The sequence below is a fragment of the Rosa chinensis genome, chromosome 2, assembly GCF_002994745.2.
Source record: "Rosa chinensis cultivar Old Blush chromosome 2, RchiOBHm-V2, whole genome shotgun sequence".
In the NCBI taxonomy this organism is placed as follows: Eukaryota; Viridiplantae; Streptophyta; class Magnoliopsida; order Rosales; family Rosaceae; genus Rosa; species Rosa chinensis.
Window position 1 is genome coordinate 8,364,163 of NC_037089.1, and position 23,155 is coordinate 8,387,317.

General features: G+C 39.4%; 5 protein-coding genes across 5 annotated transcripts; 2 read left to right on the plus strand and 3 right to left on the minus strand.

Moving 5' to 3' along the window:
- The first annotated feature begins 1,173 nt into the window (after positions 1-1,173).
- On the plus strand, positions 1,174-2,799 carry LOC112183612 (protein DEEPER ROOTING 1). Its single transcript, XM_024321981.1, has 4 exons — positions 1,174-1,234; positions 1,438-1,985; positions 2,496-2,690; positions 2,788-2,799. The coding sequence occupies exons 1-4, from the start codon at positions 1,174-1,176 to the stop codon at positions 2,797-2,799; spliced, it is 816 nt and encodes a 271-aa protein (XP_024177749.1).
- A 609-nt stretch (positions 2,800-3,408) lies between these two features.
- Positions 3,409-5,856, plus strand: LOC112187762 (sm-like protein LSM1B). The gene is made up of 5 exons (XM_024326675.2): positions 3,409-3,738; positions 4,467-4,535; positions 4,643-4,758; positions 4,849-4,911; positions 5,498-5,856. The coding sequence occupies exons 1-5, from the start codon at positions 3,678-3,680 to the stop codon at positions 5,573-5,575; spliced, it is 387 nt and encodes a 128-aa protein (XP_024182443.1). The 5' UTR covers positions 3,409-3,677; the 3' UTR covers positions 5,576-5,856.
- An 808-nt stretch (positions 5,857-6,664) lies between these two features.
- On the minus strand, positions 6,665-8,643 carry LOC112188034. The gene is made up of 3 exons (XM_024327052.2): positions 8,420-8,643; positions 7,938-8,059; positions 6,665-7,195 (listed from the first exon to the last, which is right to left on the minus strand). The coding sequence occupies exons 1-3, from the start codon at positions 8,541-8,543 to the stop codon at positions 6,866-6,868; spliced, it is 576 nt and encodes a 191-aa protein (XP_024182820.1). The 5' UTR covers positions 8,544-8,643; the 3' UTR covers positions 6,665-6,865.
- A 9,082-nt stretch (positions 8,644-17,725) lies between these two features.
- Positions 17,726-20,563, minus strand: LOC112183613 (pollen receptor-like kinase 3). Its single transcript, XM_024321982.2, has 2 exons — positions 18,911-20,563; positions 17,726-18,715 (listed from the first exon to the last, which is right to left on the minus strand). Exons 1-2 carry the CDS (start codon positions 20,385-20,387, stop codon positions 18,147-18,149), a joined length of 2,046 nt encoding a protein of 681 aa, XP_024177750.1. The 5' UTR covers positions 20,388-20,563; the 3' UTR covers positions 17,726-18,146.
- A 552-nt stretch (positions 20,564-21,115) lies between these two features.
- Positions 21,116-23,118, minus strand: LOC112188269 (photosystem I chlorophyll a/b-binding protein 6, chloroplastic). Its single transcript, XM_024327357.1, has 5 exons — positions 22,960-23,118; positions 22,656-22,826; positions 22,506-22,543; positions 21,450-21,964; positions 21,116-21,363 (listed from the first exon to the last, which is right to left on the minus strand). Exons 1-5 carry the CDS (start codon positions 23,004-23,006, stop codon positions 21,343-21,345), a joined length of 792 nt encoding a protein of 263 aa, XP_024183125.1. The 5' UTR covers positions 23,007-23,118; the 3' UTR covers positions 21,116-21,342.
- Between the last annotated feature and the right edge of the window lie 37 nt (positions 23,119-23,155).

Below are 23,155 nucleotides of genomic sequence, written 5' to 3' on the forward strand. Positions count from 1 at the left end.
CGGTTGTGTTCCTCCTTGAGAACTTGGTTGGGGTCGAAGTTGTTGAGGTGGTGGTACATATTTTGACGGTGAAGGCTTGGTTTGGACAGTGAGACTTGATAACTCCGAATGGATTGCTTTGATGCTATCAAGTTGAGTCTCATCTTTGCGTATATATGCAAAGGCATCCTCAAGGGTGGGTGGAGTTCCACGTCTGAGCAACTCACCCTTTGCACTAGCATGCTTGTCGTCTAGACCATGAAGGAAGATATGCAGCCTCATTAGATCATTCTCTTCATTGTGTAGCTTGATGTCATCAGCATTCTTCATCTTGTTGGGACGCCTTTGATCAATTTCCGGCCATAGACCTTTAAGGGCAGCATAGTATACCGCCACAGGCCGCCCATCCTGCCTCATCATGAACGCCTTGGTATGAAGCTCATGTATTTGAGCAAAATCCGAGTCATTCATATACAATTGCTTCAAAGTACTCCAAATTTCTGCTGCAGTTTCACACCCAATAGTTAATTGTACTACCTCATCCGTCATGGCTTTGTAGAGCACAGACATCACGACACCATTATGAGTTTCCCACTTTGCATAACCCACATCTTTTTCATCCGGTGTCTGAATCAATCTATTCACATATCCCATCTTGTCCAGACTGCAAAGATGAGCAGTCATCATCTTTCTCCAAGTACGATAATTCGTGCCATTCAGCTTGGCACCCCCAAATCCCCCTCCTAAGGATTCTTGATTCACAGATACCTCTACCTTCTGCACATCAGAAGTCACAATCTGCTTGGAACTCTCTTCTCCACCCATGATACTTGAACTGCAACAATCTTCTCACTTTACACTGCGGAAGCAACGAACAATAAACCAAGACCAAAAATCCAAGATCAGATTCTTGGCTCTGATACCAATTTAAAACTAAGAAACTCTAGAGAACAAGAAGCTTTAGAGGATGAAATCTCTCACACTTTTATTTTAATATGCAGAGGAATATTTATACAACCCTAATTCTAGACTAACAAGGAAAGTAATCAAATCACAATTACAATCCTGATTCTATACAATTAGTATAATTATATTCCTAATAGTAATCCTAAAATATCTATGACTCACAACATGAACAACATGAAATAGTTTAGAAAGTTTATTGACCTTGTTTGACTGTAGATATTCAGCTGGATGCAAAGCAAGCTTACTGGGAAACCCCATATTAAGAAACCAAACTTGAAACTGTTTGATGGTAATGGATTTTTTTTTTTTCAATATTCTTATGTTGTTTGAATGTTAACTTTGACTGGATTGACAAAGTAAAATTTGGGCACGGCTAATTGAAATTGAAAGCACAGGGGTGTTGCTGATCAAATTGAAAGAGTAGGGACTGACATGATGTTACCCCCAAACCACAGGGTACTAAACTGAAATTAAATCCATGTTCTTATATAGATGATCACAAAGTGCAAAAACCTCCCAAAGAAGATCAACCAATTAGTGAATGGCCTCATGGACTGTTGACAATTGGAACATTAGGAAGTAATCATGAATCAAAAGAAGATCTACATGCATGGGCTAATCCACCACCCTCCCCTAGAGAACCTCTACATGATTTTACACCAGCGGAAGCAACACACATTCAGAATGAGTTGAACTCATTCGTCAATGAACATTTTGATCAATCAAGTTCTTCAGCTGCAGAACTGGGCAAGTTTCTTAACAGGCAATCAAGCTTGAAGTTAACTGAAAGAACTAATAATAGCAATGCTGCTGATTCTGATGAGCCTAAGGAGCATTTTAATAGTCGATTCCAGCGCAGCGCAAGTGTGGTTCTTAGTCGAGGGAAAGATGTCAATTGCTTGGAGAACACAAACACTGCCATCGGAAAGAAGTCATTGACTTTTCTTCTGAAAAAAATGTTTGTTTGCAGTAGTGGGTTTGCAGCACCAGTTGCTGCTCCTGCTCTAAGAGATCTAATCCCTGAATCAAGAATGGAGAAGGTACATCCATAATTACATACATATTGATGATCTAGCACATGCATTTTCAAACAGTAATATGCAGACTCCATTATGATTAAAATCAATATAATGCATGTGCACTTAGTTTCAGATCCATGAATTGTTTCTTGGGATCAAGATGAAGAAGCTCATACACATCTGCTTCTTTTGCTTGCTTGTCATTCTCTTTGTCTATTTGAGGCAATTTGTCGGACATATCTATATCTTAACGTCTTTGTACTTTTCTCACTCTTCAAGGACCTCTTGATCAGGTCTAAGCTTGTTTTATACATGTTGACACATGCCTAGCTAGATACTCTTAAAGAACATAAGAACAACACATGAGGCTAGTGGTATACTTTAACAGGGCAGATATTCGAGTGAAGGCAATTAATTGTCTACACTGGCACCCCTTAGAAGCCGGTTCTGTGTTTGTACATGCACATCAAATCCATAGTTCTATTACCATACCAGTTTCGTTTGAGTGTCCATTTTTAATTTTCCCAACAGTTATTGAGGGCTATACTTCAGAAGAAAATCTATCCCCAGCCAAGTTCAAATTCAACAGTTTCCAAGAAAAAGTACTTGGAGAACAGGCACATCACCAAGTCTGTCACTGCCACTGAGGAGCAACTAGATCCTAAACGAGACGATTCAGAGACTCGGATGACGATGGAAGTAAATGGGACAAGACTGATTCTGAATGTAAGCACTTAAATATGCTCTTGATTAAGTTGGTATTTATGCAAGACATCGCATTTTGATAATTTGATTCATGTTCACCCCATTTCTCTGATTGCAGACATCGTTTTAGAGATATAGACTACATGATCTGTGGATCATTTATGTGCATCCAACATGTATCACATCTTTTCAACAATAATGCGAGGGCAAATGTTATCGATCGTTTCAAGCATAACTCATATGATCGATTTAGACTTTTAGAGCTTGTGGAATGCAAGAACAGTGACAAGAATCAGGCTAACAAACGAGGATAAATTACACACCCACTTGCTTGCATGCTCCAATTACAATATAACCAGCAAAAGAAAGAACTCAAAATATTAAAAGAAAATAAACCAAGTAATTTACTTATTGCAGATCTTGATGGACATTTTAATCAAGTTCTTAACACGATATAAGTAACAGCACTATCTACTTTTTTGACTTTCTACATATCCCAAAATACACATATAGTTTAAGGTTATTTTTACTTGAATAACATAATAAAGTTCAAATTTTTGCAAAAACATTTATCATTCACACGTGTCACGTTTGATGAGTAAGCTGATCCAATCTCAGCGCTACTTCGAGTATACAATTAGTAATTAATCTAATCGAACGGTCCATAAGATAACCAAGCAATATTTCTTTGCCCAAAATAAAAATATTAAAGAAATATAAATAAGAGAAAGATGTCATCTTTTCGCCCAAAGCCGGTGACTTTTTTGGTTCCAACCCAAACCCAACTTTGCATAGATTAGTTTTGTTCTCAGGATATTATTGGAAATTTGGAATTAGGGTTGGTGGGTTTGATCTACCGGAGCACTGTGTCAGTGAAAGTCTGAAGCTTTGAGACTTTTAGAGGAGCTTCTCTGCTTAAGCTTAGTGCCATTGAAGAAGGCTCTGAGTTAGAGTTTGGTCGTTTTTCAAGTACCCAATTCGCAGTAGAAAATATTAGTTTACCACTTGATGTCGTGGGCAGGCCCAGAAGACTCTCTCCTCTCCACTTCTCTGGCGAGCTATCTTGACAGTATATTACTCTCTCTATTTCACTTTTGAGATCTGGTTTGAACCCATTGAAATTGGGTTTTGGGCAGTTTTGTATGTTTTAGCTGTGAATTGCTTTGTAAAGATTTGTTCTTTGTGGTTTAGGGAGAGGTTTGAAGACTGGTTTAGTGTTTGATTTGCATAGTCCTTGTTGCATGCTCTGTTTTTTGGCTTCTTTTTTTTTTTTTTTTTTTTTTGTTCAACTTGGATGTAATTGAGCAAAAACAATACCTTGACTTTGTTGTTAACATGAACGAATAGTACTTCAAATTGGGGTCTTTGCACCTTGTAATCATAGTAATGTTAAAACTTCTATTGCGAATTGTCGATTTTTCTAGCCCAATTTCATAGCTTGGAAAACTATCTTTGATATATTAACAAAAAGAAGAAAGTGGCGAGATATTACTTTAAAGAAGATGATTAGAGCATAGAGAGAGAGTTGTGCAATAGAATTTGAGGATAGTTCTAGGCCATTAGAAGTGCTCGCAATATGTAATAAGGTAGAACCAAATGCTTGAGGTACATGCGCTCCTCTTACTATTCAAGCTTCATGGTTTTCTTGAATTTCACTGCACTATGGTTTTTGTGTTCCTTGCTTGCTTTAAGATTCCTGCAATTGATTATTGGATTGCCTAAAATGATAGTTTGTGAGAATTGATTGACATTATTCATTAAGCACTTGACTTATTAGGATTTTGATTTACGTTTCAGAAAAGCTTCTTGTCTTATTGCGAGATGGGCGAAAGCTCTTGGGGTTACTACGGTCTTTTGACCAGTTTGGTAATGCTAATATGTCACTCATTTAGCATTATAAGTTCTTGTTTCTGTTACCATTTTATTTCTCTTGGAACCTTGACTAATTATGGCAATTTTCCCCCTCTGCCCAGCTAATGTTGTGCTTGAAGGTGCATGTGAACGAGTTATTGTCGGTGATCTTTATTGTGACATCCCATTAGGTCTGTATGTAATCCGTGGGGAGAATGTAGTCTTAATTGGAGAACTGGTATATTGCATTATCTTTCAATCTATCAGACTTGTTTTATAGTTTTTAAATACTATGTTTTTCTATTAAAGCTCTATCACCTCTTCCTAGGAATTGAATAAAGAGGAGCTCCCCCCGCATATGACTCTGGTACCCGAAGCAGAGATAAAAAGGGTAAGTCTTTTTACGCATTTTGGTTGTGCTTAAATGGAATGGTTCTATAGTGTGGTTGTACAAAAATGCTAGCACACTTGCCCCTTGTCCCTGGGTGATTGTGCACCGCTTGATTGCAGTGGGAACGCTCAATGTATCGCACATATGTGGGCCAGTATGGCAGCAAACCCCTTGGTCATACTGACTAAGAAATGAGATAGCTCTGAATTAGGGATGCCTGTGTTGCAGCCAAGGTTAACGAAGCAGCTTCTACTGCATAAAGCACCTATTCTAATCTAGCAAACCTCATTATGCTCTATGCTATTTTTGAGTGGGAATGTAACTTTTGTTTGGATCTTCTATAGTAGATAGCCTCTTGTATCAGCTGGCCACATACGTTTTGAACTTTTAATCAAACCCTGTCCCTATGAATCCTTGTGCACGTTTCCATATTTGTAGAATCAATTCTTCCTTTTACGATTGGTTCATTAGTACCCTAAAGTTGCAATCATTCCTATGTTTTTAATCGGTTAGTTTGGTCAGATTCTTTTTACTATTGTTGTCTTTTGCAACTCAATCATTTCAATACATCTTTTCTTCTCTTCAGGCTCAGAAAGCAGAGAGGGATGCTTCAGACTTAAAAGGCTCCATGAGAAAAAGAATGGAGTTCCTTGATTTCGATTAACTTGTCCTCCCATTTATCATGGGTTCATGCCATGTCCGCAAAATTTTAGTGCGACAGTGACCCAAGTTTCAGTAGGAGAGCAAAAGGAAGAAGCAAAGAAGATAAATAGTTATCAGTTCTGAGGACTCACTGAACCTGGGAAGGAAAGTTGTGTTTTGGGTTCTATAGAATTGGCAATTGCTTCTCTGTTGAACATTATTTTGATTTTCCATTGTTACTTGGCACAGTTGGTCATTTTATTTGTATGATGGTAATTCCTTATAAATTCACTTTTTCCTTTACATGAGAAAGTCTTTCCAACCCTCCATATTTCTTATAAATCATAATAAAAAAAAACATATAACCCAATATATGTCTCCGTTTCCTTTAACAAAAGTAGATTGAATTATGTAGTAATCTGAATGCAATGAAATTATAGGGATGGCAAAAATCTCCATCGGGTAGGGTACCCATAGGGTATTCGACCCCATAGGGTATTCGACCCTAATGGGGAGAAATTCGGGAAAAATCGGATAACGGGATGAGGTTCTCCAGTATTCGAATTTTGAAATCGGGTACGGGGCGGGGATGGTATTTTGATCCCCATCCCCATACCCACCCAATAAGAATTATACGAAATACATATATATATTTGTTTATTTATTATATATATTTGATATTATTTATAAATAAATATTTATGTAAACTTCATCTTTTTGTCAATATTTAAATTCTGTTAATAAATATGTTCAAAAAATAGAAGATTCTTTTAATAAAAGATCTTTATCAATATGTTAATTTTCCTTGATTGAAATAAGAAATTTATTTTATTTTGATGTTCAATTTTAACTTTATATTTTACAATCCATAATTGTTTGTATAAATTTTTATATAATAAATTGGTAATATTGTTAATGGGGATTGGAGCGGGTATGGGGACCTAATCCCCAATGGGGACGGGGACGGAGAATCCCCAGTATCTTATTACAGGGATTGGGGAGGGTATGGAGATGAAGAATGAAGTCGGGTATGGGGATGGTAATTTAATCCCCTTACCCTACCCTGCCCATTGCCATCCCTAAATGAAAATAAGATATTTGTGTACCAATATATCAAATCACCTCCATATATGATTTTGATCTTCTCCTTCCATTATTACATATATATCGAGTACCAAATAATATTTCACACGGTAGATCCAAACTCATAACAAGCTATGCATTTTAAGTTTGGGATTTCAAATTTGAATCACCCCCAGTTTACTTCAAATCCATAAACACGTAAGAGGTATAAGACACCGGCCGCCGAAGCTTATGCTTTTTCAGGATCTGTTAGCAATATTATAAGAGGCTCCCTATCAGGGAAGTGCTTAATGAGCTCTGAGCGTTTTGCCAACTCAAAATCCTGGAACTGAAAGGCTGGTGCACAAGTGCATCCCACGAGAGAGTAGTGGGTCTCAGAATCCCTTGGAGCAGCTTTGGTCACCCCCCCATCTGGTGAAATGTTGAAGTCCTTTGTAGGAAATGCACCAAACCAAACATTTGGAGGCACTGTGTACTGGGGTACCTGATCCTCTCCAATGAAATTTGCTCCAATGTTTGTTAGTTTGACTTTCCCATCTTCCTCATTCAACTCCATCACCTAGTACCAAATATCAATGTTAAAAAGGAGAGAGCAGGCAAGGAAAAGGTGAACCATTCCAGGAGATGAGCAATTTTACATTTTCTCTTTCTCTGAACACAGTTTTGTTTCTCAAAATAAAGCACAGAAAATGAGAATGAGTGAGAATTCTTTATCTAGAGTTCAAATTCATGATCCTTTAGAGTTGTTCTGAAATGCAAATGTTGGCTAAAAGATGAGACAAAACAGGAGCATCTCAAAGAACTTGATTGTATGGAAATCAGAACCACGTTGAGTGCAAATGTAATTTGACTAATTTCTATGAAAAAAGTTAACAAGAGAAGGTACATAAAAGTTATCAAGTTAACAATAGAAGGTATGTAAAAGCTATCTGTGTCTAATTCAAATTCCCAATGCCAAATCCATTTTAAGTATTCCAGCTGAAAATACTCAACTGTATTTGGGCTCTGCAAGCAAAGCTATTATCCTTGATTTCCAGGCTTTCTAACAATATTGGCAAAGCTCCATTGTACATTTGTTTATGCATACATTTCCCCAATTGTCCATACTTACAAATCTCAATCATGCAGCTACCGACATGAAAGCCCTCAAGTAATAACAAATGTAGCAAACACATTCCAGGCATAGGCAATACAATTAACTCTTAGCTATGTAAGTGTACGTGGTAAAGATGGTTGTAGGCGGTGAATGCAGACTACTTCAAATTTCAATCTTTCAGTTGTAAACCATGATTGGAGCGTACCGTAAGAGGTTCTCCCAGGTAGAAATGCCATGTTTCTGCACACGGTATCCGATGAAGGCGCGAAACATCCCCAGTTGGCAGCAAGAAGTAAATAGCTGTACTCACAGGGCGATCAACCTTGTCTGCAAATAAACCACATTTCTATTACTAAAATGAACACCAAACTTAATGCAACAAGCCAAACACAAGAAAAGGAAACAGTTTAACAAAAGTAAAGCATCAACAAGCTCTATCAGGATTCATGTCCATCTATCTATATTGGCATAACCCTACATATTTCAGATCCAATAACATTGACTTGCAGCCATCGAAAAAAAATAAAAAAGTTGGATTCTTTACACACCCCCACATATGAATTCTGAACCTGGGCCTCAAAATCCAAAATTCAAGATACAAATGTAAACCCAGGAGATAGGAAACAAGAAAGTTACAAAGTCAGATCAGAAAAATGAAGTCAAATGAGTGAGAAGGATCACGCTTACAGTCTGGTGGGAGCTGACACAAGGGGAGGAGAATGGAAGTGTCTCTGAAAGTTTCAGAGAAGAAACCACCTTCCGGGTGTGGATTCAGTTTCAGTTTCTCAACAATCTGGGTGGCAGTGGCCATGTCTCTGTGATCTGCTGCTTGTCTTGTTCGGACGATCTCTCTGTCTATTTGGTTGGTGAAAACGTTAAGCTTTCCTCCTCTGGCCTCGCTAGAACCCCGCGTGTCCACTGTCGACCTTTTGACTGTGTTTCAGTACACGGCATGTCGTATGCTCGGCATTTCTTTGTTTCTAAATTTTTTTTTGTTTTTTTTGTTTTTTAATGACAGAAACAACGTTTACAGAACAAAATCACGAGACACACCCCCTCTCAGCTGATCCATATGAAACGCTTGGGACACAAAAAGAGGAATATAAGAAAACCAAACTCTATGACTAGTATGGTTATAGGCCAAAGAGGCCAAATGATCTGTTATAAAGTTTGCTTCTCGGTAAATATGTCTAAAGATAATAGACTGAAAAGTAGAAGCCAACATCTTGATCTCTCATACTAGCACTTGAATCCTCCAAGGAACAGCTGCTTTTCCAGAAATACAATCCATTAACAACTTTGAATCTCCTTCAACAATAACCTTATATAATTGTTGTAAATGCGCTGTATGTAGACCTTCACGAAGAGCTGTAGCCTCTGCAACCAAAGCTTTAGCTGATCCTAGATTTATACAAGCTACTATAAATGGATTTCCTTGAGAGTCCCTGATAATAAAACCTATGGATGCTTGTTTCTACAGTTTTTTTACATAACATTCCCCTATTTATAATCCACGCTCTCATTTGGAGTTTTAAAACAATTTTTCATCGACAATGAAATATTTATTATCAAAATGTCATAACTTTTTAGAGATAAAGTAAACAAAAATTAAAAGGGACGTGCAAAATGCAAAAGGTGGAGTGCAAAAAGTTATCAATGGTATGACTAACTATGCTTTCACACAAAAATATACTTTGAATAAAGGGTAATCTTCCATTAATGTAACTGCTAATATGACTGACCTTGCCTATTCCACACAATATAATACGTCGCATAGAGAGCAATCTTCTATCTAAATAGCCGAAAAACCAATTTCAAAGTGCAACGAAAGTTAGAGCCCATATTAAGTCTCTTGAATCCCAAATGCGAACCCAAACAGTAGCAGGTTCGCACGCCACTAGCAGAGCTCCAAAAACCAAAGCCTAATTTGAGCAAACCAAAAGAACATAGGCCCAAACCCAAAGGATATTCCTTCGAGCACCCAAAACCTCTATAAGCGCCCAAACAAGCCCTAACCTCGACCCCAACCACTGTTCCATTGTCCCTCACCGGAGAAGGTCATCTTAGCCCATAACAACTCGACAGCAACCCCATTGCAATTAGAACGACCCTGAAATGATTGATATAAGCCCACAAAACTTATAATATGTTATGTCGTACAGAACTGCAATGCTTCACTGTCGATCGTCATACCCTTCAAACATTCACGTTTGGGCCATAATTGCTTAACGGTTCAGATATGATCGAGCTCTGGTGAAGCCTACAAACCTTGGCCAGAATGGATCTGCATCCATAGACCAAATTGAGTCTCACCCAGATCGCTTGACAATGTAGGACAAAGAGTTCGACCCTAGTGACGGTATCGAAAAAGAACCCCATCAAGAATGCGAGAGTATAATGGAGTAGGCAAGCCAAAGGTGGTAGACTCTCAACCCTAGCAGAACGGGTTTGCTAGGTTCATTTTTAATATTAAGTAACACAATTTTATAACTGAAAGTGTATCAAAGGGAAAAATTGTCAACAAAGTTTAGCTTGGAAACATGAATAGTAAATATTAGAAAACCTAAGAATTTAATTAGGAAGATTTTAAAGAAATTTATCTAATAAAAAAAAAAAAAAAATCATCCAAACAGTACCTGAACTTTTCCAGACTATTAACTTTCGTACCTCAGTTTTGGGAAATATCAAAATGATATCTGAGGATTTAAGCCCGACCCAATATTCATACCTGGAATAACGACGCTAAGTCCGTTATCTTTTCAAGGGTATTTTCATCCTTTCAGTATTCATCTTCAGGAATTGCTTCCATCAGACTTTGCTGGTTCGTGTTCGACCTCCATTGACATAGCACGGCTGAAGCATGGATCAATGGAAAGAAGGTCTTGTCTCTATCTTTCTCTGACTTCTCTCCCCCAGCTCTGAACCAAATTTCCCTCAACCATCGCCGCACCACAGCAGCACACACATGCCCTATTGTTTCTCTCACTCTGATTCTCTCTCTCTCTCTCTGATAAACCTGCTTCTGCAACTAGGCCACATTGTGGTGATGCTTGGCGTCGAGAAGCTGGATTGCAATGGCCATCGAGGTGCCTCAAGCATGCCGCACAGGTGTACTTAGTAATTTCTCCAATTCAAAGGGATGCCTCTAGAAACACACTTCTCGTCGAGGTTCAAAGGAGATCTGCAATCACTTGAATGGTTGTAGGGAAACTTGGTCACTAGGACTGACTTGCCGACACCTTATAATGTGACTGGAGCTTCGATGTATGAAGAGAGAGAGAGAGAGAGAGAGAGAGAGAGAGAGAGAGAGAGAGAGAGTCAGACTACCCTGAGGGAAAACCAAATCAATTTCTGAGTACTGATAGGATGTCGGAGATTTGCAGGTGTGATTGTCAGGAAAGAGAGGATGTGCAGATGAGATCTAGATATGCAGAGATAGAAAAGTCAGACACTTAGACATTTGAGTGTCCAAATCAATTTCTGGCAACTGCTATGCTGACACGTGAGCTCACCTCCAGATGTTGCCGGATGTCGTGGAGGCCAGGATGGACTTGCTGGAGGTTGGTCTTGTCGTGGTCGACGTGACCGTTGACATTGTACGTCACTATCTCCATCATCGTCTTCTTCTTCTTCTAATGTGGTCTATGAAACCCTAAATTGCAGAAATTTAGAACGGCATCGTAGTACGTATGCTGAGTTGGTATGCTTTTGCTTATGGTTCCAAGTTGGATTTTGTATTTGTCATCCTTAATTTCCCAATTGGTAGAGCAAAAACTCTAGAGTACCAAATTGATTTAAAGCATGGATCAATGGAAAGGATGACTTTGCAGGTGTTTCAGCTCCTTATTTGACTCAACCTCTTGTTTGTGATTCCATGGATCAATGAAAAGTGCAGAAAGCTTACCATGAAATCCAATCGCCCTCTACTCCACTCTTTGATTTACTGTACTGTAATACATGAATTACCGGTTTTACCCCTCAAACGTTAATGGGGTTAACGTTTTTACTGTTCCTAAGTATGAATTTTGGGTCGGGCTTTTATGTACCATTTTGATATTTTCCAAAACTTAGGTATGAAAATTTCTAGACTAAAGTTCAGGTACTGTTTGAAAGATTTTTCCTAAATTTTTTTTTTTAAATGAAGAATATCACAAATTGTCACTCAACTATGACTCATTCGACACTTTGATCACTCAATTTTCAAATATATCACTTTAGTCACTCAACTATTACTCTGTCAATCACTTTAGTCACTTTGCTAAATCCTCCGTCAAAATCTGAGGTAAATAGACGATATTTTTGTAAATATGAATTTTTTAGAGGATAATTTCGTCAAAATTTTACTTTAGTCACTTCTTCAAATCATTCCAATTCAAATTTCTCAATTTCCCACGATTGGTTTGATGAAAATATCATTGATATTGTGGCAAAAATAAAATTAACAAAGTGATTAAAGCGAATAACAGAGTTAAAGTTGAGTGACCAAAGTAATATATTTAAAAAGTGAGTGATCCAAGTGTCGAGCAGATAAATGACCATGTGTGATATTCTTTCTAACAAAAACACCAACTGTGTTAAAATTCAAACTTGACTAACAAGAAAACTAGAAAAGAAGATGATTCTGAACGAAAATAAGCAACTACTGATCCCATGGATAACAACTCCTACGGATTCTCCTAAAGAATTGGTCGATACAAACCAACTCCTTGTGCAATTAATTTTTTTTTTTTTTTTGAAACGCTCCTTGTACAATTATTTGAATGAAAGAAAAGATAAATAAAACTCTTTCAGATTGTCTCTCCCACTTAATCCCCAACTCGATCTTCGTTTTCACTGCAATTGCGGACACAAATCTACTCGAAGATGTTATCTTCAACATCCTATCCAGGCTCCCATAAAATCCCTAATCCGATTCGCCTTCATTTCGAAACGCTGGCGTCTCGTCATATTGTCCGACCTAAAATTCGCCGAAACCCAAATTAGGGTTTCTCCCCAACAGAAAGCCGACCGTCACAGACTCCTCGTCTCCACCACCATGGTGTACCCTCCTCGAATCCCTAGACTTGCACGCCCCATTGTTTCTGAGACAAATCCTCGGTTCGAAAATTCAACATTCCCTTCTTGAACTCATACGACCAAATTTGGCTTCTAGGTTCATGCAATGGCTTAGTTTTTGTCGTCGTCGTCGATTGTCAAAATTTTTGTGTTTACATTGAACCCATCCACCGGATTGTAGAAGGAATTGTCTGGCCCAAGTTTTCCGATGACCAGCCAGCAAGCCCATTACGGGGTTGGCTACTTGCCGGCCGCCGACGACTACAAAGTGGTGGTGGGGTTACCTGAAAAGGGGGTAGCGATCAAAGTGGTCATGTTCTTATTGCGAGTTGGAGTTTAGAAAAGGATTGAATCCCCCAGAAACAGCGATGGCTGTGGCGGCATTTGTGTTTATGCTATGGGGAATTCGGTGATTGTTTTGAACGAGACTCTTCATTGGCTAGACGAAAGGGATGCGATAGTGTCTTTTGATTTGGAGAAGGAAGAGTTAAGGAAAATGAGTCTGCCTCATTTCCACGATCATAAATTACTGGACTGATGATGACCACATTGGAGTTTCTGGTGGAGGATGTATGTGTTTATCGAGGTTCTCATGGAAGGCGGGTAATTTTGTTTGTATTGATTTCTGGGTTATGAGAGAATATGGGGTGCCGGATTCGTGGATTCAGCTCTTTAACTTGAAATTGGAGTATTCCGAGCAGATGACGAGCCTTTCGCATGTCAGACAATTCTTGTTTATGGAGAATAGTACAGTTGCTTCAGTCCAAGTGCCAAACATGGGACCGTACATGGAACGTACGTGGGTTGATAAGGATTGATCATAAAGGAGGAGAAGAATAGCATATACACCTCGTGGGAGACTGGTTTGACATGGTTGGATATGAAGAGAGTCTGCTTTGGATAGGTGAAGAGACTCAAAAGTCAAAACTAAAATGAAGTGGAAGGTTTTGATCATTATATGGAAGTGCTCGTTAGTTAGCTACTCCTCACTTTAACACAGCTTTCAAGCATTTAGTTTGTGTGTTTGTTTTTTTTGTTGTAATTCACTAAACATGTTTTTGATTACTCAATTTTCCAATGCCTTTGATACTTGGACATGATTATAAACCAGTTGAATTCCTTGTACCCTTTCTTATGTCATGAATGTTGTTGATGTCATAATTTGGTTCGACAAATACTTTTGACTTTTCAACCCATTTCACGTAGGACGTATTGAAATGTCAAAGAGTCCACACAAGATACTGACCTTTCAACGCACTTAAACCTTTCGTCGAGAAAGAAAAGATAATCCTAAGACTGAAATAACCATGGCTAGTGAGATGCCTCACTTTGGTACTCCAAGTCTTCAACCATGGATCTCCACCTGTTAAGTCTTGGACGGTCACCATATGATTGATTCACCATCTTGGATGGCAAGACAAAAGAATATCATGACCTCACTATCAGGGAAACATAATCCAAAGGAATCAAGAGTCTCAACCCTCAAGAACAAGAGTTCGACCTCCAAGCTTAAAACCCTCGACCTCTAAGGATCATAACCACGAGCTCCAAGGCTAAAGCATCGACCTCCAGGCTCATAACATGTAGTCATCATGAAGAGACATGTAGCACCAACTAAGGCCAAATCTCACCAACCATGCCAAGTGTCGAGTTCTAACATGAAGCATGGCTCTTAGGCATGGCCTAGGAGTAATTCAAGGAAAAGGGAAGCTTGGATATGCGACACTTATCTCTTGACCCTTCACCAACTAAACCAAACCACATCGAGGTGACACGTGTCACTGAATCTGTCCAACCCATCCCTTGAGGAATTACGGGCTGACACCCCGATTTTAGGGAAGAACCCATACTTTTCCCTTTCCACCTCAACCACTCTTCTCCTATAAATACCAATCCTTTACAAGCAGAAAGAAGGGACTTCAACTCTCTCTTCTCTCCCAGAGCTATGCCAAAATGTCCTTTCCATGGAGGTCTGCCAACTCGAGGCAGTGGATGCCCAGTACCAGGTGGAGGATATTGTACGTCCAAGCCAGACTAGATGCTTAAGAGGAGGTTGATATACTCCCAAGTCACAGATTGGACGCCCAATGTCAAGTGGAGGAATCCCGTGACGTCAGGTGAAGGGAGCCCGAGACCAAACTATCAGGTTCACCCAACAAAAGAGCTGTTATGATGAACCTCCTCCAACTTCAAGTGGTGGACGTCCGACGTCATGAAGAAGATGATATAAGCCCGAGCTAAACTATCAGTTTCACCCAACAAAGGAGCATCGAGGCCCAACACCAGGTGAAGGAAGTCTGAGGCGAGGCTACCAGTTTCACCCAACCAAGGAGCATGGAGGCCCAACATCAAGTGAAGGAAGCCCGAGGCGAGGCTACCAGTTTCACCCAACTAAGGAGCATGGAGGCCCAACATCAGGGGAAGGAAGCCCGAGGCGAGGCTACCAGTTTCACCCAACCAAGGAGCATGGAGGCCCACACCAGATGAAGGAAGTTTGAGGTGAGGCTACCAGTTTCACCCAACCAAGGAGCATGGAGGCCCAACATCAGGTAAAGGAAGTTCGAGGCGAGGCTATCAGTTTCACCCAACAAGGGAGCTGGACGCCCAACATCAAGTGGAGGAAGCCCAAGGCAAGTTTATCAGTCTCATCCTACAAGGGAGTAGACAACAAACGGTCATACTTCCATCTATTCTTAAGAAGGAATGATAAAGGCCTTCCCGCCTCATTCAAGAAGAAAATTGCAGTGTCCAAGGCCAAGTTTCCAATCTTACTCAAGGAGGTCAAAGGAAGAGGACCATCGAGGTCTTACTTCAGTAGTTTAGTTACAACTTACAAGAGGTGGACGACCAAGACTAGGCACAGGACCACCAGGGCATACCTTCAGTCACAAGTAGACGACCAAGGCTACTCACGTAGTTAAACTAATCGAAGGAAAAGATAGGCCCACTTGAAGAAAACAACCCCACCACTTTACACTTAGATTTGAATGGAACTTCCGTTGACTCGTTGATGCCGAAATTGGCATCAACAAATGTTGAATGCTTGACTGGCTTTCTGGCTTGTGTGTTTTTGTGGAAATGATGCTTAATACTCTCTGCAGTTATCTAGCTAGATAGACATTCAATTTTATGGGAGTAATTTAAGGCGTTAATTTATGCATGGTTGCTAGAGATTAGAGAATCAGTTGCAAAGGCGTAGCTACACACGGGCTCTAGTGGGCTATAGCCCACCTCAACTTTAAAAAAAATGTTAATTTGTAGCTTAATTTTAGTTTAAAAAATTAAATATTAAAAAGTAGCCCACCCTAAAATTTCTAAACTTAGCCCATATATTAATTAATTTTTTTTTTTTTTTATCATGTGTATGTTATCTCTTTGCTTGAAGTATTTTATTGTATTTTTTTTTTCTATTCTGCTTTAAGAGGCATACTCGCATCAAAAACTTGCTTTTTTGGATAAATTAGGTCAGAAAAAGAGTTGGTTGAGCATTATGATACAGATTCAATAATTAAAGATTTTCGGTTCTATTCAAGAGAGCATGATAAAATATGAATAAGTATGTTTTTTTTGTCTTAGACTTTTGTTATCGAAATCCTATCAATGGTTTACCGTTGATTTTTATCCTATCAATGTTTTACTGTTGATTTTTTTTATTAGTTAGCTATATGATTATTTGATATGTATTTAATATAGAATTTCTGAGCTTCTATTCATACCTCCAAAATTGGTATTTAGACCTCCCCACTTAATAAACCTCCAACTTAATTTTACAAATAACCAATATGCTATCTACATTTCCCTAATAAAATCGGTAGTTGGACCTCCATCAATTTTTGAACATTTCACAATATTATTTTACTCTTGATACAACTAAGCTGAAACCACACACCCCCCCCCCCCACCTTCAATTGGTTAGAGAATATTGCATATCCGAAATTGACTCGAGGAACTAGTCTGTTGATTTCTCCGCTACTTGATAAGGATGAAGACCATAACAAAAACAAAAGGGAAAAAATGGCATGAGAATGACCTTTTTTTTATTTCATACCTCTAAAAGGGAAAAAAATCTTTTTTTTATTTTTTCTTTTATGTCTTTATTGGTAATTTGACATGAGTTGACAAAGTCAACTATCACTTGAAAAAAAAAAATCCAAAAGCCAATTTTGGAGGTATGAATAGAACCTCCCATGAATAAAACATGTTATTTTTAAAAGTTAAAAAATTAAAATTAAAACATTAGTAGACTTTTATTAAAAAAAAAAATTTTAGCCCACCCCATTTTAAAATCCTAGCTCTGCCATTGATCGGTCGTTAAGTGGATGGATGTAATGCCAAATAGTTGGTCACAACTTACAAATTTGAAGACACAAGAAGTAAAGTACTTCTTTTGGTCAGAATCGGATCAAGTTTACCACCTTTCTTAGAGGTTTAAACAATATGTATATGATCGAAGATCGATTCAGTATGGTTTTGATACTGAAGAGGTTGTGTTTTCTTCGGTTTTCTGTTTTTCCTATTGTTTTCCTAGTAGCATTAATTAGAATGCCTATCAGGTTGACACTCCATCATGAGTGATCTCACACAAGTACCAATCATCTTTTTCTATGATTCGCGCAACAGCTATTTGATTTGGTGAAAAACTTCTGGTAATTCCTTCGTTTTCATACAGCATTAGAATGCCTGTCAGGAGTCAGGACACCTAGTACTTCCCTAACGACTTTTCTGGTTAAAACCTTTTCAATTTAAACTATGTAATCCCACGCTTATTTCTCAAGGTCAGAACATTCTACATGGGTTTTAAAGTCCAAACACAAGATTTTTCACCATTTTCATTACTCAATCTGATCATCTGAGTTAGGTCACTTTCTGAAGATTTTTCGACAATGGTGTATGGAGATGCTAGCAACCGCTTTGTTGGAAATAAGTTGGAATATCTTGTAAAGAAAATCAAAAGCCATCAATTAAAGAAGTCATGTTATACATGTAGGTATGTCAGGGTACATGTATGTACATGAATGTCTGTTAGTAAACCCTAGAAAAGAAAATTATTATGGACTTAAGCTCCCTATGTTCAACTATATAAACAAAAGGGTGTCACTCTCATCAGGAATTAGATCAAGAACTAAGAACCAAAATCTCTTCCTGAGTAGAAAAGTCAATTTATTCAGTAGTTTCACTAAATTCCATTTGCTTTCCCTTGTTCCACCCAACATTCTCCTAACCTTTTCTTTTTCTCACCTATACTTTGCAAGCAAGCCTCTCACTTTATTTAGTATTTTTCACTTTATTCCATTTTGCTCCTGTGCTCCTCTACCCTTTTTTTGTGTATATAAGCATCTTTTATCACAAATGCGTCTCATCAGGCTTGTACCTCGAGTATCCTCCTAATGGCCTCCCTTATATCAGGTCTTCGATCAGGTTTACTCTCAGTGCAATCAGCTCCGATTTGGAGAAGCTGCAGCATCTGGTTGGCTGATTCTGTATTGGTTTCAATCTCTGGGTCTAGCAGCTCTTGCTCTCTCTGCTCGGCCATTGCTGACTGCACCCATTGAACCACATCAATCCCACCTTTGCCATTGCTTAAATATTGAGACGGGAACTTTCCAGTAAGGATTTCAAGAATGACTATTCCAAGACAATAAACATCAGATTTTGGAGATATTTGCTGGGATTCTATGTACTCTGGGGTCTTAAAAGCAAACATTGTTTGTGCAGCATTGCTGGGATTGATTAGTGGATGAAAAGCATAGTCATTAAGAATTGGCTCATAATCTTTGTCTAAAAGAATATTGCTAGACTTGAGATTTCCATGGGGCAAATCATAGGCTGCAAACTCTGTATGCAGAAACTTCATCCCTTTCGCAACTCCTTGGATAATTCTCAAACGGGTGGGCCAGATCAGCTCCGAATGAGAAGTTCCTCGATCACCTGGAAAAAAAATCACACGATCATCAGTCTAGTTAGTCAAAAATCTGTTTCCCACAATTATTACCTTGCCCTTAATTTTTGGGCAATGTGTGAGATGAAATGTCAGATAGAAGTATTTTCCTAATTTGGCTAGGAGTAGGAATTCCCAACTCCTACCAATGATTAAACAGAATTAAGTTTGGAAAGTCCCTTTACCATGCAAAACATATAACAAGCTGCCTTTAGGAATGTAGTCTGAAATCAACAGCTTCTCTTCTCTCCTATAATGGTAAGCCAAGGGAGTCAAGATATTCCTATGCCTCAATCTTCCAAACCTTCTCATCTCAGCATCAAACCCATCTCTCCCTAGTCTATTCATGTCCCTCATCCTCTTCACTACCACAGACAACCCATTACCCATCACAGCCTTGTAAGCTGACCCCAATCCTCCATTCCCCAAAACCTCCGCCGCGGCTTTCATCAAATCTGGCAACCCAAACGTGCCTCTCTGGTCATTCACCATCAACAACTCATTATTCCCTGCATTCTTCCCGCTATGAGAACCCTTCTTGGAATCCCCAGATTTCTTGCTACTGGCCGACCTCAACGTCGCGGCCTGCGCAGAAGTGCTACCTACACTTCTGCTATTGGAGCTTGGCACATGAACTTCAACCACCTCCCCATGGTGTTGAGGTACATGCTCCTCCATGTTTTCCTTGCCAAGAACACTAAAATTCTCCTCCCTCCGTCGCCTCTTATATCTAATTATTATCACCAGCAACAGCATAACCACTACGCCAGCAACAATCACCCCGACTACCATCTTGATTGTGTTGGACGATGATTGGTCTGTTTTTCCTGCATGAGGTTTTGGCTGTTCTGGTGGTGATGGTGACGGTGACGGTGACGGTGTAGGTGCATTATCACATGGCTTCTTGAGTGGTCCGCCACAAAGTCCTTCATTTCCGGCAAATATCTTAGGACCATATCTGGACATGTCATCCGGGATTGCACCCTTGAGCTTGTTATTAGACAAATCTAGATCTTTTAAAGATTCCTCTTTAAAGTCAGGGATGGCTCCGGAGATTTGGTTGTTCTCGAGATGAAGCTGCGTTAGATTTTTCAACTCGGTCAGCGATTCCGGGATGGCCCCGGAGAATTGGTTGTTCTCGAGATGAAGCTCCATCAGATATTTCAACTTCGTTAGCGATTCCGGGATTTTGCCGGAGAACTTGTTTTTCGAGAGGTAAACTTTCTTTAACGAGTTCATTTCGGCAAAGAAATCCTTTGGGATTTCGCCGGAGAAATTGTTGTTGGTTATTGCCAGAGACTTGAGAGCTCCAAGTGTGTGGAAGTCGGGGATACTTCCAGCGAAGTTGTTGTCGTCAAAGCTAAGGGCTCGGAGGCCCTTGAGTTGGGTCAAGGCTTCGATGTTGATTGTTCCAGAAAGGCCCATTTTCTGGAGATGAAGACCCTGGACGATGCCGCCCTTAGTGCAGTAGACGCCGGCCCATTTGCATGGGGAGGAACCCGGGATGGGAACCCAGTTGGCCAAGGCCGTAGAGTTGGTGAAGGATGCCTTGAGCTTAAGCAAGGCTTCCTCCTGGGACAAGGAAAGCGAGAGGTAAGGGGAGAAGGTAAAGAAGAGGAGGAGGAGGAAGAGGAAGGGGAGGCGGCAGCCAACAGCGACCATTGCCGAGATGGGACTACAATGAGAGCCGCTGTTGCTGATCGGACGAGGAAGAGAGAAGGTGTATGGGTGGTGGTGGTGATTTGATTTTGTTGATCATGAAATTTCGTGGGGGGAGTAGGAGGAAGAAGATAGTTTGTCATTTTGGGGGGTGTGGGGTGAAGTTGTGTGGCTTTGAGAAATGGGGGAATGGTGAGATGGAACTAACCAGATTTTACATGAGAAACTAAGAATAGGGGAGGGGACAGAGGTGAAGAGGCTGTGTTAGAGCTGTGGCATTGAGAGGAAGAGAGGGAGGTTTGGGACTTGATCGAGGTTGACAAGGTCAACAACCTCTGGATTTTCCTACATTTTAGGAGTCCCAACACAACAATTCTTTGCCTGGCTATATCTGTTGCATCTGATTTTTAGTTTGCAAAAAACCCAATTGTTATTCTCAAAAAAAAAAAAAAAAAAACCAAGTGTTCAGTTTGTTACAAAGTCTAGTTTAGATGTCAACTTTAACAAGACAACAACCTTTGCCTAAATTCAAAATTTTGAACAAAGTCTCAGGTTGGGTTTAGATTATTGTTTTCTAATTTTGGAGACTTGCTCAAATTTAACAGTGGAAGGTATAACATAGTCGATTATATCAAATTTATTAGACTTTGCAAAATCTAATGAAGAGAATACGTCTTTCATCACTTCTTCATCACTTCTCAGTAATTTAATAGACACAGCATTAACGTACATTAGCACAAGTTCAATCCCTTTTTTCTTTCCTTTTATTCCATCAAATTAGGTTTTGAGGATGAGCTATACTCGAATCATCATTGAGAAAAATCAAATGCAAATTACAGAGGTGGCTTCTTGGTATGTACAATTGCTTTGATCTTGTAAGTTATAACATAGAAGTAAATAGCTAATTGGTGTTGCAACAAGCCTCCATGATCAGTAGTACTCCTCAAGTCCAAAAGTACTAGTATTGTGAAGTGAAAGCCTGCACAGATGAAACTTTAGTAAACTCTGCTGTTTTGAGTGATTGAAAACAAGAAAATGAAGTACACAGACTACTTGCATTATTACCGAAAATACGTTAACGTGACCAGGATCTGCAAGATGATCCATCAAGTTCTCAATGGGGTCTTTCCCAGTGTAAATGGCTTGGAACAAGAACCCTACAAAGGCCAACATTGCAAGACGCCCATTCTTGATCTCCTTTGTTCTCAACACCATCACAGGCTCAGGAGATCCTCTTCCCCACATGATCGGGTCAAAAAAGAGCCCACCCGGGTACCCGACATCTGCCTTGGGGATCTTTTTATGAGGCATTTTAGGCTCAATGGAAACACTCCCAGGATTAAGCATATCTGCCCATCTTCTACCTTCAACCCAACCCATTAGTGCTAATTGCACCAAAAACAAGGTTGTTGGGTCTGCAAAGTATTCTCTTTCACCTGCCTCAAACCATGAGAAGTTCTCTAGGAAGCCTAGTCTTTCAAGCCACTCTGGAATCAGAATTCCTGCTACTGCAAGCATTGCCCATCTGCCATGCATCAGTTCAGCTTGTGCAAACCATTTTAGTAATTCTGGATCAGACCCTGTAGACATTGTCACAGTGGGGTGTATATTCTTGGAAAGATAAAATCTCAATTTGGAACTTCTGAGCTTTGCATATTAATATATAAGATTTCGGTCTCTCCACATTTTTATCATAAGTTTTGCTCTAGGTGCTCAAACTTGCATGGTATCAAAGCAGACACACACATTTACCGAGCCAATAGTTTTGGATAACTGGGGAGTGATTTAACACTTTCAAACTATCGTTTTGTAGATGGCAGAGAAGTATACCTCTTGTCTAAGCTATCCTTGAACAATCATGAACGTGCCACATAAACCTTATAATCCATCACACGTCTTGGTTGTCTTGAGATGCAAGATTCGAACATATATTGAGGGCTTCACATTTTATAAGTCACCCAATATAATTTATTAACGTATATGACTCAGAGTACTTTAAAGTATAGAATATAATCCCCAAACTGTCTTGCTCTAATTAACTAACTTCAAAATATAAGTGCACACTTGTTTTTCATATCAAATTGCAATGTCTAGCTTTATGAATTGCCTAATTAAACATACCTAATCCAAGGGGGTCGAAGCCAAAATCACCGGGAAGGCTACAATCAACAAAGAAATAAATCAAATAAATATATATGTATATGTATATATATGCGCTAAAATAGAAGACAGTATTCTGACATTAAGAGAGAGGTATAAATCAATATATACCTGCCATCAAGCCACTCAGGAGGTGAACTACCAGGAAACCACAATGGTCTATCTGGAGGGAGTGGTTCACAAACACTTGATACCCCTTTGCTTGCTCCAACACGTGTACTATTTCTCCCTAGCATACATGTTGTGACTCTTAATCCTGGGGAATATTTCCAAGGCACTTCCCTGATTCAACCAGAAACTTTGAGCATGAACAAGAAAATTACAGAAGACTATGAATCTGGAACAGTGTCTATTATAACGCCAGACCCTTGGAAACTAGTGTTAAGAAATCTGAATGTTGAGACTTGAGAGTTACCTGGTTGGGAAGCTTGAGAGAGCAGAAGAGGCAATGGCCAAGGCCATAATTGATAGCTTTGAGCCTTTGGAAAAGGCTTCAACTTCCAGACTGTGTGACACTGTTTCTACTCCTAGTCCTATGAAGATGGATAATCCTCCATAACAACTTAAGTGGCACAGAAGGAAGAATAAGAACCAGTGGCAACTCGCCACGT